Raw genomic sequence first — 12975 nt, 5'->3', positions numbered from 1 at the left:
CAAAATGAATTGAGTGTTAACATCTACCTCTATGATTCCATGAACCAAAAGGTCTTGAATTCTTCGTTTGAAGTTACCATAATTCTCAATAGAGTGTCCTTGGATTCCAACATGATATTCATAAGAGACTTTCTCATTATACCAACTTGGGTATGGAGGCAACAAAGGTTTAGCCAGACATGGGGCAATAAGATGGGCTATGAGTAACTCAGGATATAACTTGCTGGACGAAATTGAAGGAAACTTAGGTAGAATCTTCCTTGATATTATTGTCTCCTTACAATTGTTTACTTTGCTTTCTTGAAGACTTGTGCCTAATGACCAAACTATTTTCTTTGAACATTTGACTTTTAACCAACATCATGAGAGAGACTGTGAGTCAAAAATTTCTATTTCTCAACCAGTTTTGAGTTCATGAGGAGTTTAGGTTTATCATCTTCAAAACATAACAACCCTTATGTAATGAGGTTTTGGACCTTTAATCTCATAATTATGCAATTTTCTGTAGAGTGACTGAAATCTCCAGAATGATAATTGCATGAATTTTTGACATCTTGATACTCCGGGTGCAAGTAAGTACTAGGAGGAATGAGTGTTACAAGGCCACTTTCAAATAGAAAGGGTAACAAGTCTGAATGCGAGATTGGAATTGGAATGAGATGTGTCATCCTTTTTTTCTTCTTTCTCTTTTTTGCCTTCTTCAATGGGATTTGATCCTCTTCCATATTTCACTTCTTTGAATCAACTTCAATTTCCATGTTAGAGGTTTCACCCTTAATCTACACTTCTCTCATCTTAGTTTCTGTCATATTTCTCAATTTTTGGAGTTGAACAAGATTCTAAATTCCATAAAAGGTTCATGATCATTTGTCTTTATGGCAGTAACCATATCATTAAGATTCATACTTTTTCTGATGGCTTTCATCTTTTCATATTCAATAGGGTCTTCTAACATTTTCTCTCTATACATTATAGTGACCATCATATTTATCAACTTGGCCATCTGTTCCTTGGACTCAGCATGGAACATTCTTGTTTCCTTAATCATTTCTTGTTGAGTTTCTACAAGTTGCTTCTGGATTCTTTCAATCTTTCCAACACTTGCCAATATTCCATTCATTTCTTTCAATCTTTTAGAGACATGGCCCAATTCTTGAATGCACTTTTAGAACTTCTGATTTCAAAATCCTTCACTGATTACCCCAAAGTGTTCATTATTGATATATGTTAACATGCTATGCAGAACATGAATGTAAATGCAAAAATAAAAAAACAACTATGTTATGCAAATGTATGAATGAAAAATGTGTGATCCAAGAGTGATCATCTTAAAACAGCTTTCATTGAACAAAAAAGGTTTTTAGTACATTCAAAAGATCTTTACATATAAGGGATAACTTTCCCTTCTAACTTCTCTATCTCCTTAAAAAGACAATTTAATTTTCATTTATGTTCCAGAGTCAAGTTGTCCATTTGCTTCAATTCCCTTGTAAAGCCGGCTAAGTCTATAAGCTTGTGGGCCACATTGCTTTCCTGAACAGAGACTTTCTTCATATGATTGTCTTTTTCGTGAATCTTATATGTCATCTCTTGGAGTTGTAGACAAAGCTGCTCGTTTTCCTTTATAAGAGAGCTTTTGTGTTCAAGAAGTTCTTGTACAATATTTCCATAATCTTCTACCATCTTCATTGATGTGTGATTCTTGGCTCTAGTTGCTTCTCATTTAGCATCAATCTCAAGTTGATGGATTAGATATGAGGTTTCCAAGTTATCTATAACCTTCTTCAATATCTGATTTTCAGCTTGACATTTTCTCAAATTGATGATGGTTTTATTACGCATTTCTTCTGCAACCTGTAAATCATAAGAGAATTTCTTCACTTGATGCTCATGTATCTCTTCATTCTTCTTCCAGTGCTCAGTATCATTTTTCAGTTTAATGATTCATGTTATCCATTCTTTTGGAGTATTTCCTAGACCAACATTTTCAAAGGCTTGAATAATTCTTCGAAAATTATTAAGCATGGCTTCAACCTCTGTACTTAATTTCTTGTTTTCATTTTTCCAAAAACGTGCTTGAGCTTCATAAAAACTTTCTCCCTTCTGAATGCTTTTATTGATGCTCTTACCATAAAATGCTTTTAGTACCAATCTAACAGGACCATTGGGTACATATCTTTCAACTTTTTTGAGAGCTTATTCAAGATACCAATCCTTGACTAAGTTATAATTCACTTGATCATGAAACCCTTTGTCCATAATAAAAACCTTTGACTTTGATGGCCACTCTTGAATCAATACTCTTGATTATGTCGTGATTATGCAATATAAACAAAAGAAATTAATAAAAATGTATTTACAGAATATAACATGGTCAGTACCAATCATGGTATTTATATATACATCTTAACCTCATGCTTTCTAGTCTCATGCTTTGTTTAGAAAATAAACCTAACCACATGATTTCTAGTTCGCATGCATTTATTTAGAAGATAAATCAATACTGAGTAAATTAAAAGACTCAACATGCTTTTCCTTGTGTACTAGCCTTACAAGACTTATTTGGGTTAAGCTTCACCTAGACTCAAGTTCTAAGTTCACTATAGCTGAGTTTTGGCTCTAAGGAAAAAAGGGTCAACGAATTGTCCTTTTTTGGTGTCCCCTTGGACTGTCAAGCCCTCAATCCTGGTCCATTAGAGACTTTCGGATCGAGTTCAATTCGAATGAACACACTTCCTTATGTCTATAAGGAGGTGAAAACCACACAAGGAACATAAGGTGTGAGTTCAAAGAATGATCCCCTATCCCATACGAAGGTGAGAACCACACGAGGGAGTAGTTTCTCATTCAAGCTAAATAGGATAAGAGCGGGGTTTTAGCTCATGTCAAGAATGCAATGCATATTGGGTGAGGAAAAGCATAAAAATAATAAAATAATGTACAACCTATTATTCTATTCTAAAGACTTTAAATAAATATGAAAATAAGGAAAAAACAAGTTAGTATAAATATTAAAATAATTAAAACAAAATTATTACAGACCTATAATTTTATTGCAAAGACAATTAATTAATAACCTGATGGCTTGATTCTCTTTAAAAATATCCCCAGCATAATCGCCAAGCTGTCGAGACGTTTATTACCTGGCGACGGAAAAAATAAATAGTACACTTAAGTGTAACTAGTCTCGAAAAAGTAAGTGTTTATCTTCTGGCATAAGATAAAACACTAATTTGTAGAGTCTCCACCAATAATTTATTTAGGTGTGATTGGTCACCAGATATTATGTTATTTTGATAAAATTCCTAAGAATAATATTAAAATAACACAACAGGGGTCTTTTTAACGTACGGGGAATGATTAACACCTCCATAATGCCTAAAATTGGTACCAGTGTTTATTAATTGGTTTGTCTTTGCAGTAAAATTTATATTTAATTTTATCATAAATAAAATAACTAAACCACTACTTAATATATTATTTATTATAATTATTAATAATCCCATGTTTATTTAAATATTAAAATTACATAGGTTAAATTATAAAATATATAGATTAAAAATATTATAAAATATAAGTACTAATAGTATAATTAACCCTATAATAATAATATAAAATATTAAAATAATAAGGACTAGACGTATAATTTTACCTAAATATATAAATATATATAGGTATAGACTAAAATAAAAATAAACAAAATTCAAAAAAAAAATTAAAACGCATAAGAACCTGATTCGGTGACCAAAATGTGAGATTACAAAGCCAGAGGGACCACGCGTGGGATTTAACCATTCCCAAATTACACAGACAGTCGCTCCCCAAAATGACGTCGTTCGGGAGGGTATTTAAAGACCCTAACGGACCCTTTGAATGCCATTTCTTATTTGGCTTCTCTCTCTCTAGAGAGAGAAGCTCTCTACTCTCTCTAGGATTCCCTCACCGAAGGGAATCTGGCCATCGGCCGGCCACCGTGCTCCGGCATCGATCACCGCAATCGGCCACCACTTACGGTGGCCGAAATTTTGCAAACTCTCCCAAAACGTAAATCGTAGCACCCCTACCCGAATCTAAGCCTCTCCATTGCTAAAAGTTGGAAAATCGGCCTAGATATATAAGTTTACCATCGGTTTTTCAATTTTCCGGCGACGTTGAGGACTCCTCAGTAAGTTTCTCTTTATGTTCTTTTTGGTTTGTTCTCACTCTCTTGTTTTTGCGTATGGATGCTTTCTGTCTCCTCCTTTCTTTGTAGGTAATGGTCACCTTTTATAGGCTTCAAAAGCTCGACCGAAATGATGATATTTTGATGAGTCACCGAACCTACGATGGTGACTCACCGTAGACTGATGTGTTGTATGATCCTTGTTACTCTTTTGGAGCTTTCAAGAGATTTCTAGTGAGGCGATGGAGGCGTGGAAACCGTGGGTTGATGCAGCTGGAGGCGGCGACCGGAATAGGCCCTAGGGTGTAATGAAACCCTAGGGCTTCTGCTGAATGACTGTAGACCCTTGATCTGCATCTTGATCGAACGACTGAGGGCTGTTGGCGGCGTTGGAGAAGATGATAAAACCCTAAATGTCTTTGGGCTTTCTCGGGCCTGCTGGGTTGTTGGGCTTCGGTTGATCTGGTTCTGGTCCTGAACCGAGTTATTGTAATCGGGATTGGATCTTACTTTGTAATTGGGCCTTCGGGTCTTGTAACAATTTAATAATAATAATATGATAATAATAATATATATTATTATATAATAAAAATGACACTCGAACAAAAACAACTATCGACAGTTATTTTAATTAAAATTAATATTTTATTAAAATGGCAAATAGGTTTTTGGGTGCCCAATCACACCCTAATAAAGATTGATGGTGACTCCTCGAACCACGTTTTATCGTTAACCGATCAAAAGAATTAATTTTGAAATGACCCGTTTTTCCTCTTTTGAAAAACCGTTTCGACAGTTGGAATGTCTCTTGCTAGGGTAAAATACATCTTGACACTCTTTAAGTCACCATAGAATTAGTCCTATTAATAGAGTGGAGGCTCTCTATCCCCTTGGGTTAATTCATTAGCTCTAAGTTTGGGGTGGAGGCATCTCTACTCCTCACGGAGATATCTCATTGGTGTTCAGAGGTAGAGACATCTCTGTTTTCCTTTAAAAATAGTGACATCTTAGCTCGTCTGGTCGATTAATGCATAGGTAACTCAACACATTCGCTTAGAGAGATGACATCCCCACTATGGCAACACAGTAGAGGTGTCTCGAAGTCATGGCAGCATGAAGAAGGTTACAAACATATCCGTGGAAGTAATAATAAGAGGTGTCGAGAATGTACCTTTGAACAATTTTAATTTTACAATAAAGGAATAAAAACCCAGATGTTTGTGTATATAATGAGGGATGCTTACCACGTCACAAGTATAATATAAACAAAAAATTTCTACGTACCTGTGTGAGGGCTTACCTAGGTAGTCGTTGAAGACATGCCTTTGGGAAATTCCAGTACTTAAGTGGAGAAAGTATAACTTCGATGTTTGGGTGCCTTAAAGGTGTTGCAACATTAATATGTACTAAGAGGTAGTTTCCCCCAAAATAAATATTTTCTACATGGCATCAGATTAGGTTTTTAATATGGAAATTTACCTCGATGAATCCATCTTTCTCATCAGAAATCCGTTTTAGATCTAACCAAAGTCTTTCTGAGGATATCATCACTAATATCTCACATATACGATATCATCTGCCACAAGTTCGAGAGTGACATTAGCAAACTTTTAAACATGTTGACAGGTCGTGGACTTGCATGAGATGTTTGAGTAAAAGATGTAAGGTTTCTTCTCGGTTGATTCCTTTCTGTCAGGAGGTACTCAACGCTCATTGCACTAATTATGGATGGTAACATTTGGGTGCTAGCAACTCCCCCTTCTAATTTGGGCAGAGAGCTACATCCGGTTGTTTGTGATGGAATTATAGGCGATTCAGGTCGTTTGGTTCATGACATTTTAAAAACAAAAATATATGATGGAGAAGAAGATAAAGATGAAGAAGAAGCTATCTTTCTACTTGTCATAGGGGTTTATATTAGTGTTGATGTTAGGTGTATGAGCTTTAATGACTACTCATAGATTGACAAGCTAAATAGATATACTTTCATACAATAAATTACAAATTATGTGGGCCTACTGTTTGTCATGTTAAAGTACTGTAGCAAACCAAAGAATTTATAAGAGATCAACGGGAGGTGTAACAATAATAATATGGTACATGTTAGAAAATTCTTTATTCAACATGAGATGTAGAGATTGAAAATCTACTCATAAATGTGGCAAAGTCTGTGTAATTTGTTGGATATTTATGATACTTGAAAACTATGTTGCTTACATTTGTGTGAATATTAGATGAGAGTATTTGTCTCATCTTATATATGTATATATATTGTAATTTGATGGATACCGTACTATATATTTATATTTTTTATTAATATGTATTTATATCCGAATAAGCGTTAAACATGGATATTTGGAAAAAGAAAACGTGAAAATAATATAATTTCAGTATTATATACTGTGTATCATATACTTTAGATTATTTTATAACTTGCTCGTAACCGACAGAACATTCGCAACCACAAGTAAAATTTATGTGAATTTAAACCAAAACTATATTCATAATCTCAATTTAAATGCTTTGAAAGGGTGACAGGGAATGATATTTTTTTCTTTTGCTCGGCCGGTGAAATGAAGAGATTCAGCTTTGGGTTTGATTGGGGTAGTTTTATGGTACAACTTAAAAAAATTAGGCTAAAAAAAGGGCAGAAATTAGACGTGATAAAAAAATGTTATAAAAATCATATTTTAGGTTAGAAACAACTTGAAATGTTATATTTTTATATTATTCGTAACATTTTAAGTTACAACTGAAAATTTTATGAAGAATATAATATTTTGAGTTACGTCTAATCTAAAACATTATATTTTGTTATAATATTTTCGACTGCACTTGATTTCCGTCGACTTTTATTCTTAAATTAGGATGTTATTTTCTAGATTTTGGGTTTGATTGTTATGTGTCTGATGGAACCTTGAGACATTGGAGAAAAAAAGTGCAAAATTTTCAGGGTGAAATTGGTTGGTTGCTCTTTTGAATTTTGTGGAGAGTTACTGTCATTCAATAAACATCAATGGCTATCGACATTGAGAGGCATGTTGTATAGTGGACCACAAACCAACCATCTTTCATTTTAACTGTAAAATTTTGAATAATGGAGGAAGTTGAATTGATGGTTGATTACGACACTCACAAAGTCTGTAATGTTGCAGTTGCAGTTTACTCAAAGTTATGATATTTTTTCGAATAACTTTGAGGTGAATATGAGGTAGCATATATTTATAATTTTTTAATCATTAACAATGTACACATTCTGTTAACGTAGTTGTTTGAATCTAGGATTTCAAGGAAGAACAAAACTCCGTTCAATCTCTAAGCTCACTCAATGAATTCAAGTAAGTTAGTATGATACTAAATTTGAACTTTTAATTAAATTTAATTTTTAATAAAATTATTGTTTTCTTGATTTTTTTTGTTATTTTAATAAAAATCTTGATATGATTAATTTTTGTGTATAATTCATCATTGATGTTACAATTTATATCATCGTGTATTATTTTGTAATAAATTATTTTCTAATATATATTTGTACAACTTCAATGTTGAAATACAAGTAGATTATCATGCGAGTTGTCATATTAGTATTGTGAAAATTTTAACTTTTTAATTATATTTAATTGAAAAATATTAAGGTTAAATTGATCGATATATAATTATTGAGGGTTAATTTATCATTATAACTAAAGGTGATTATAATTTTGTCTGTGTATTATTTGAAAATGTTTTCAAGAAGACTTGAACTTGTGCAGTTTCCAAGACTTGAACTTGTATTCTGTTTGAAAAAGAAAAGTAGAATTTATAAGGGTGGAATTAGGATGAAATTATGGAAGGGGCCAAGTTGCTTATATTTGAAACTAACAAGGTTTTAAAAGGTAATTAAACTACAAAATAGAGGATTGGGGGTTTAATTTCACTAATTTCAAAATTATAATGTCCTAAAAAGTAATTAAATAAAAAAGTTAGAGGTAAGACTTAATTTCATTCGACTTTAAAACTGATAATATCTTAAAAAAATAATTAAATCAAAAAATTTAATAGAGTCAAGATTTAAATTTTAATGGTTTTAAAACTTTTAAGGGCTTAAAACAAAACTAAACCATAAAAATTAGGGTGTGTCATGTCCCCTTTTTGCCCCCACGTGATTCTTCCACCAAGAACTCATATCCTCGCCCTTAGAGCGTGTTTGGTTCGGGGAATGTGAGATTCACCCGGGAATGGAATCTATATTTCCCCGTTTGGTTGGCCGGTAATCTCATTCCCGATAATATTTTATTACCAACAGTGGATTTTTTGGGATATATTACCGAGAATGTCATTATCCCCCTTCCCTTCCTTCCCTTAGGTATTGTTGGATTACCGATGTTTTGGACTAAAATGCCCTAAATATTTTTTTCAAAAATATACTTCTTCTGTCATTAAATAATAAAAATTTTACGAAGGTTAAATTATAAATTTATCCTTAAAATATTTTAGATTTACAAAAAAAGTCTATAATTAAAATTTTATATGAAGTTCAGTTTTACCCATTCATTAAAACTTTTTATATTTTCAATTTTGTAAAAAAAAATTATATAAATTTTATAAATTTAAATTTTTTAAAGAAATATCTTATAGTAATATTATAGTAGAATTCAACTTGTTAAAAAAACAAATATATAATAAGGACAATTTAGTCAAATATACATTCCAATAATCTTTTATTCATTTAACCCAACACGGTAATCTTACATTCCTGCTAAACCAACCAAACACAAAATACAACATTTCCAGTAATCATATTTATGGTAATCTTTTATTCCCACTGATAATCTTATATTCCGTGAACCAAACTCACCCTAAAAAAATATTCAAAACATAACCGTGAATCATTTCCAAGGACATTAAATCAAGTATGAGCTGCTCATTGCATGTGAATGCATCTGAATTGAGTTGGGAATCCATGCTTTATGTGCTTCATGGATTGTGTGCCAAAATATGAACCAAATAAGAGTCCGTTTATTTCACTGAAAACGTTTTTCGGAAAATATTTTTTGTATAAATTACATTTTCTGAAAAACATTTTCTGAAAAACATTTTACGATGTTTGAAAGATGTTGTTTAAACCTTTTTTCCACTAGTTGATAAATTTTTTTAAAAAAATTATTTATTACAAATATTAAATACAATAAATAATATTATTTATCATAAAGCTTAATATTAATATTTTTAAAATATTAAAAATAATTTATTTATTATAAAAAATATTATTTTTATAATTGTATTAATTAAAAATATTAATATTGGTATATTTTATTGAAATAAAAATATTATAAATTATATTAATTATTTGTTAAAGTAATTGTGTTATATTATATTTTAAAAATATTAATTAGTATATTTTAAATATCTTTATTAAAATATTATTAGATTAATATATTATTATTAAATATATAAATAATAATATTCATTATTAATAATTAAATAATATTATTTCTATGAAATTAATAAATAATATAAATTTTATTAATAATTTATTATATATTATTAAAATAAAAATATAATATCTTATATTATTATAATATAATTGATTATTTTATTATAATATTAAAAATATAATATTATATTATTAGAAATATTAATAAATATATTTTAAATATTTTAATAATTAATATTTTGATTAAAATGATATTAAAATATTTTATTAATATTAAATTCATAAAATAAAATTATTTTGAGTATTTATTCTTTGAAGTGAAAAGTTCGGAAAATGACCGTAAGTCATTTTCCAGAAAACACAAATGAATTTTTTGTTGACCAGGAAAATGTTTTACGTTGACCAACTAGTTTTCCTCTAACTAAGCATTGAAAAATGAGGAAAACATTTTCTGAAAAACGTTTTACGTGAAACAAACATACCATAAGTCACTTAAATTTTAAAAAAAAATGCCCTCATCCCTCCCCATACTGTAAATTGTATAAAAATGATTAAAAATTAAGTGTTCAAATTGTACATTTTGTTTAGTTTAAGTTTTTACGTCAAAGTGAGTGTTTAATGTTTTATTCATTATTATTTAAGGTACATAAAGTTACATTTTGTCATTTTTTTAAGGTTATCTTATTAACTGCGACTAAAAAAAAATCCATCAATGATTACTTAATCAAAATGATTTTGTGCGGTAGTTTTTATGGACAATGTGAGACAAGATGTGATTTCTAGTGACGATGTGCGACGTCAAGGGAGACAACCAATTGGTGGGAGTCTGATCACAAAAAGGGTGACCAATGGTGGTTGATTCGACGATAACATATGTGATTTAGAGATTTAGTGATAAGATTTAGGGATTTTAGATAATTTAGGAATTTTAAGAAAATTAATGATTTTAGTTTTTAAAAAAATAAAGAAAAAATATGTTATGAGTCAAGTACCGATCGGATAACGAATTTTTTTAACAGATGTTAACGGACAAAGCTTTAAATACTAATTTTGAAATATTAGACACCTACTTTGACTCAAAAAAAAATTAAAAACCTAAAGTAGATAAGAAGTATAGTTTGTACACTTTCTTTAATTAAGTCTTAATTGTTTTTAGATTCAGTAATTGGTTTGGGTTTATATTCTTAATTTGGTTGGATTATGTATAATGGGTTGAGTATAAAAATTATCAATTAAAAATTAATTAATTTATTTTAATTTAATTGACTTGAATTTTCAAAACTAAGAATTAAATAACATTAACTAGTTAAACTAAATTAACATAAAAATTCTGATTTATTCATTTGATTTAAATGGTTACATCGTTCAAATTTTTTTAAAAAAAAAATTAAAAATATTTTTTTATTTTAATATTAGACTGCCTTAAGTTTTTTTAAAATTTTAGATGTGAGTGCCATTATAAAACAATTATAATTTAGGATAAACTACACTTTTATTGCCTAAACTATTACTTTTATTTCTATTTTGGTTCATAAACTTTATTTCTTTTCAAAATCATACCTAACGTTTAGTTTAGATTTTATTTTGTGTCATTTAACATTGAAAGCTCAAACCCTGCATTTCCCGTGCTCGAACCCAAGATCTCAAGAAATAACATCAATTCATTTACCACCAAGGTGGCTTTAGTTCGTACTAATAAGTGTATTTTACATTTTGATAAGAGGAAGGAAATGGAATAGGTTTTAATGAGGACACCCAGCTAACAATGGAACATACAAGCAATTAATAAACATGTGCGTTTTGGCAGTCAAGGAATGAAGATTCGATTGTAAAGCCCATATGCCGATAGATTACTACAAGAAGAATGAAAAAGAGTTCTCTGATATGATCTATCTACTATATTCCTTCTGCATATTTCATGTTTCAAAAAATACAGAATTTGTTATGTTTCCCTTCATGATTGTTATTGGTGCATAGTTCGTGGAGCCATGGGATAAGCAACTGGGACAATGTAAGAAGGGGATTGGGGATGGTGACCTGGAGGAAGCATAACCGGAGTTCCTACGGCAGATCCCATATGTCCCGGAGCAGCAATCGGCCGTCCGACGGGCGCTCCATACAAGCCTAAACCACGCAAATGCGGCTGAGCCTTGTGCTTCACCGATTGCCCCAGGGCTACTCCGCCAGATGAGTTTGAGTTAGCCTGTTGGCCAGTGATGGGTGCTTGATGAGATGTATCCCCATTGTTAACACTCGTGATGTCATGGATGCTAGATCGCCGTCGATCTCTGTTCATCGAATTTAAACGGATGAAGTACTTTTGGGCATGGCTAGCCACCTGTGTCGGAGTTCTCGATATCACGAAGTTCCTCGAAATGCTCCTCCAATCTCCTTTCCCGAACTTGTCTAAACCAAGTAGAAACAACCTGTATAGCACACAAGTAATTTTGCTTGTGACAACAAAAAGATGTCAAAGGGCACCAAACACAGTTTAGTACTAACAATAAACAGACTGAAAGTGACAGAGGGGACCTATGCTCTTCTTCGGTCCATGGAATTCCTTTCCTTCGTTCTTGGTCCGACCTCGAACTTCCTTTCCCTCCATGTCCACTCGAATCAACCGTTAACCCCGGAAACCCATTTCCATAACTGGAATTGGATCTCCTATCGGAATTAGCAGCAGTGGGAACTCCATGAAAATGATCTTTACTAGAGGAGGAAAGTTCCTCTCCTTTATAACAAGGAAGTGGCACTTGACCAGCCTCTATTGCAGTAACATCCTCCACTAGTATTTCATAGTGTTCCTTCAATTCCTCAACACTTTTACTAGGAACCATGGAACAAATCTTCTCCCACTGCTCTTCAGATTCTTCCTTCTCCATCCAATGCATCGCAATCGCTTTTTCGAATGCCTTATCTTCTTCTCTGCTCCACCCAACACTTGCTGACATGCTAAATTAGTCTCTACAAATGTTCGAATTTACCCTATAGTCGCGGAATTTCCGAAATGGTCACGGAATTTCTGAGCTTGAAGAAATATTCTCCTAGTTGAACAGCTTGGTTGCATTTACAAAAGGGAAGAGTGTAGGATAAGGTGTATGAGAGGATATAGTATAGAATATATTAAGGGAGAATAAAACGAAAAATATATGTAAAATGAAATTGATAAGGACCACTTTGTAAGTGATTCATAATTGTCATGTTCATATATATAAAAAGAAAAATAATAAAATAAACTTTCTTTTTCAATTCATCTAATCATGAGGGAGCAAAATAAGGGAGAAAAGGTCCCACAGAATCTTTTTAAAACATTACCACCACGCGCACAATTTCACATCATTCTTGCTTAAGAAAATAAATATTTCACGTTAGTCCCTTCAGATTTTGAAGTTTTAAA

At 31.5% G+C, this 12975-nt stretch overlaps 1 protein-coding gene across 1 annotated transcript; it reads right to left on the bottom strand.

Annotated features, from left to right (window-relative positions):
* Window positions 1–11541: 11541 nt before the first annotated feature.
* LOC120166597 (transcription factor MYBS1-like) lies at window positions 11542–12586 on the bottom strand. The gene is made up of 2 exons (XM_039175832.1): window positions 12111–12586; window positions 11542–12004 (listed from the first exon to the last, which is right to left on the bottom strand). The coding sequence occupies exons 1-2, from the start codon at window positions 12527–12529 to the stop codon at window positions 11542–11544; spliced, it is 882 nt and encodes a 293-aa protein (XP_039031763.1). The 5' UTR covers window positions 12530–12586.
* Window positions 12587–12975: the final 389 nt, after the last annotated feature.

Source organism: Hibiscus syriacus, unplaced genomic scaffold (assembly GCF_006381635.1).
Source record: "Hibiscus syriacus cultivar Baekdansim isolate YM2019G1 unplaced genomic scaffold, ASM638163v2 tig00003041_pilon, whole genome shotgun sequence".
Taxonomy (NCBI): domain Eukaryota; kingdom Viridiplantae; phylum Streptophyta; class Magnoliopsida; order Malvales; family Malvaceae; genus Hibiscus; species Hibiscus syriacus.
The sequence above is the reverse complement of the archived record's forward strand: the minus strand, read 5'-3'. Positions and strand labels throughout refer to the sequence as shown.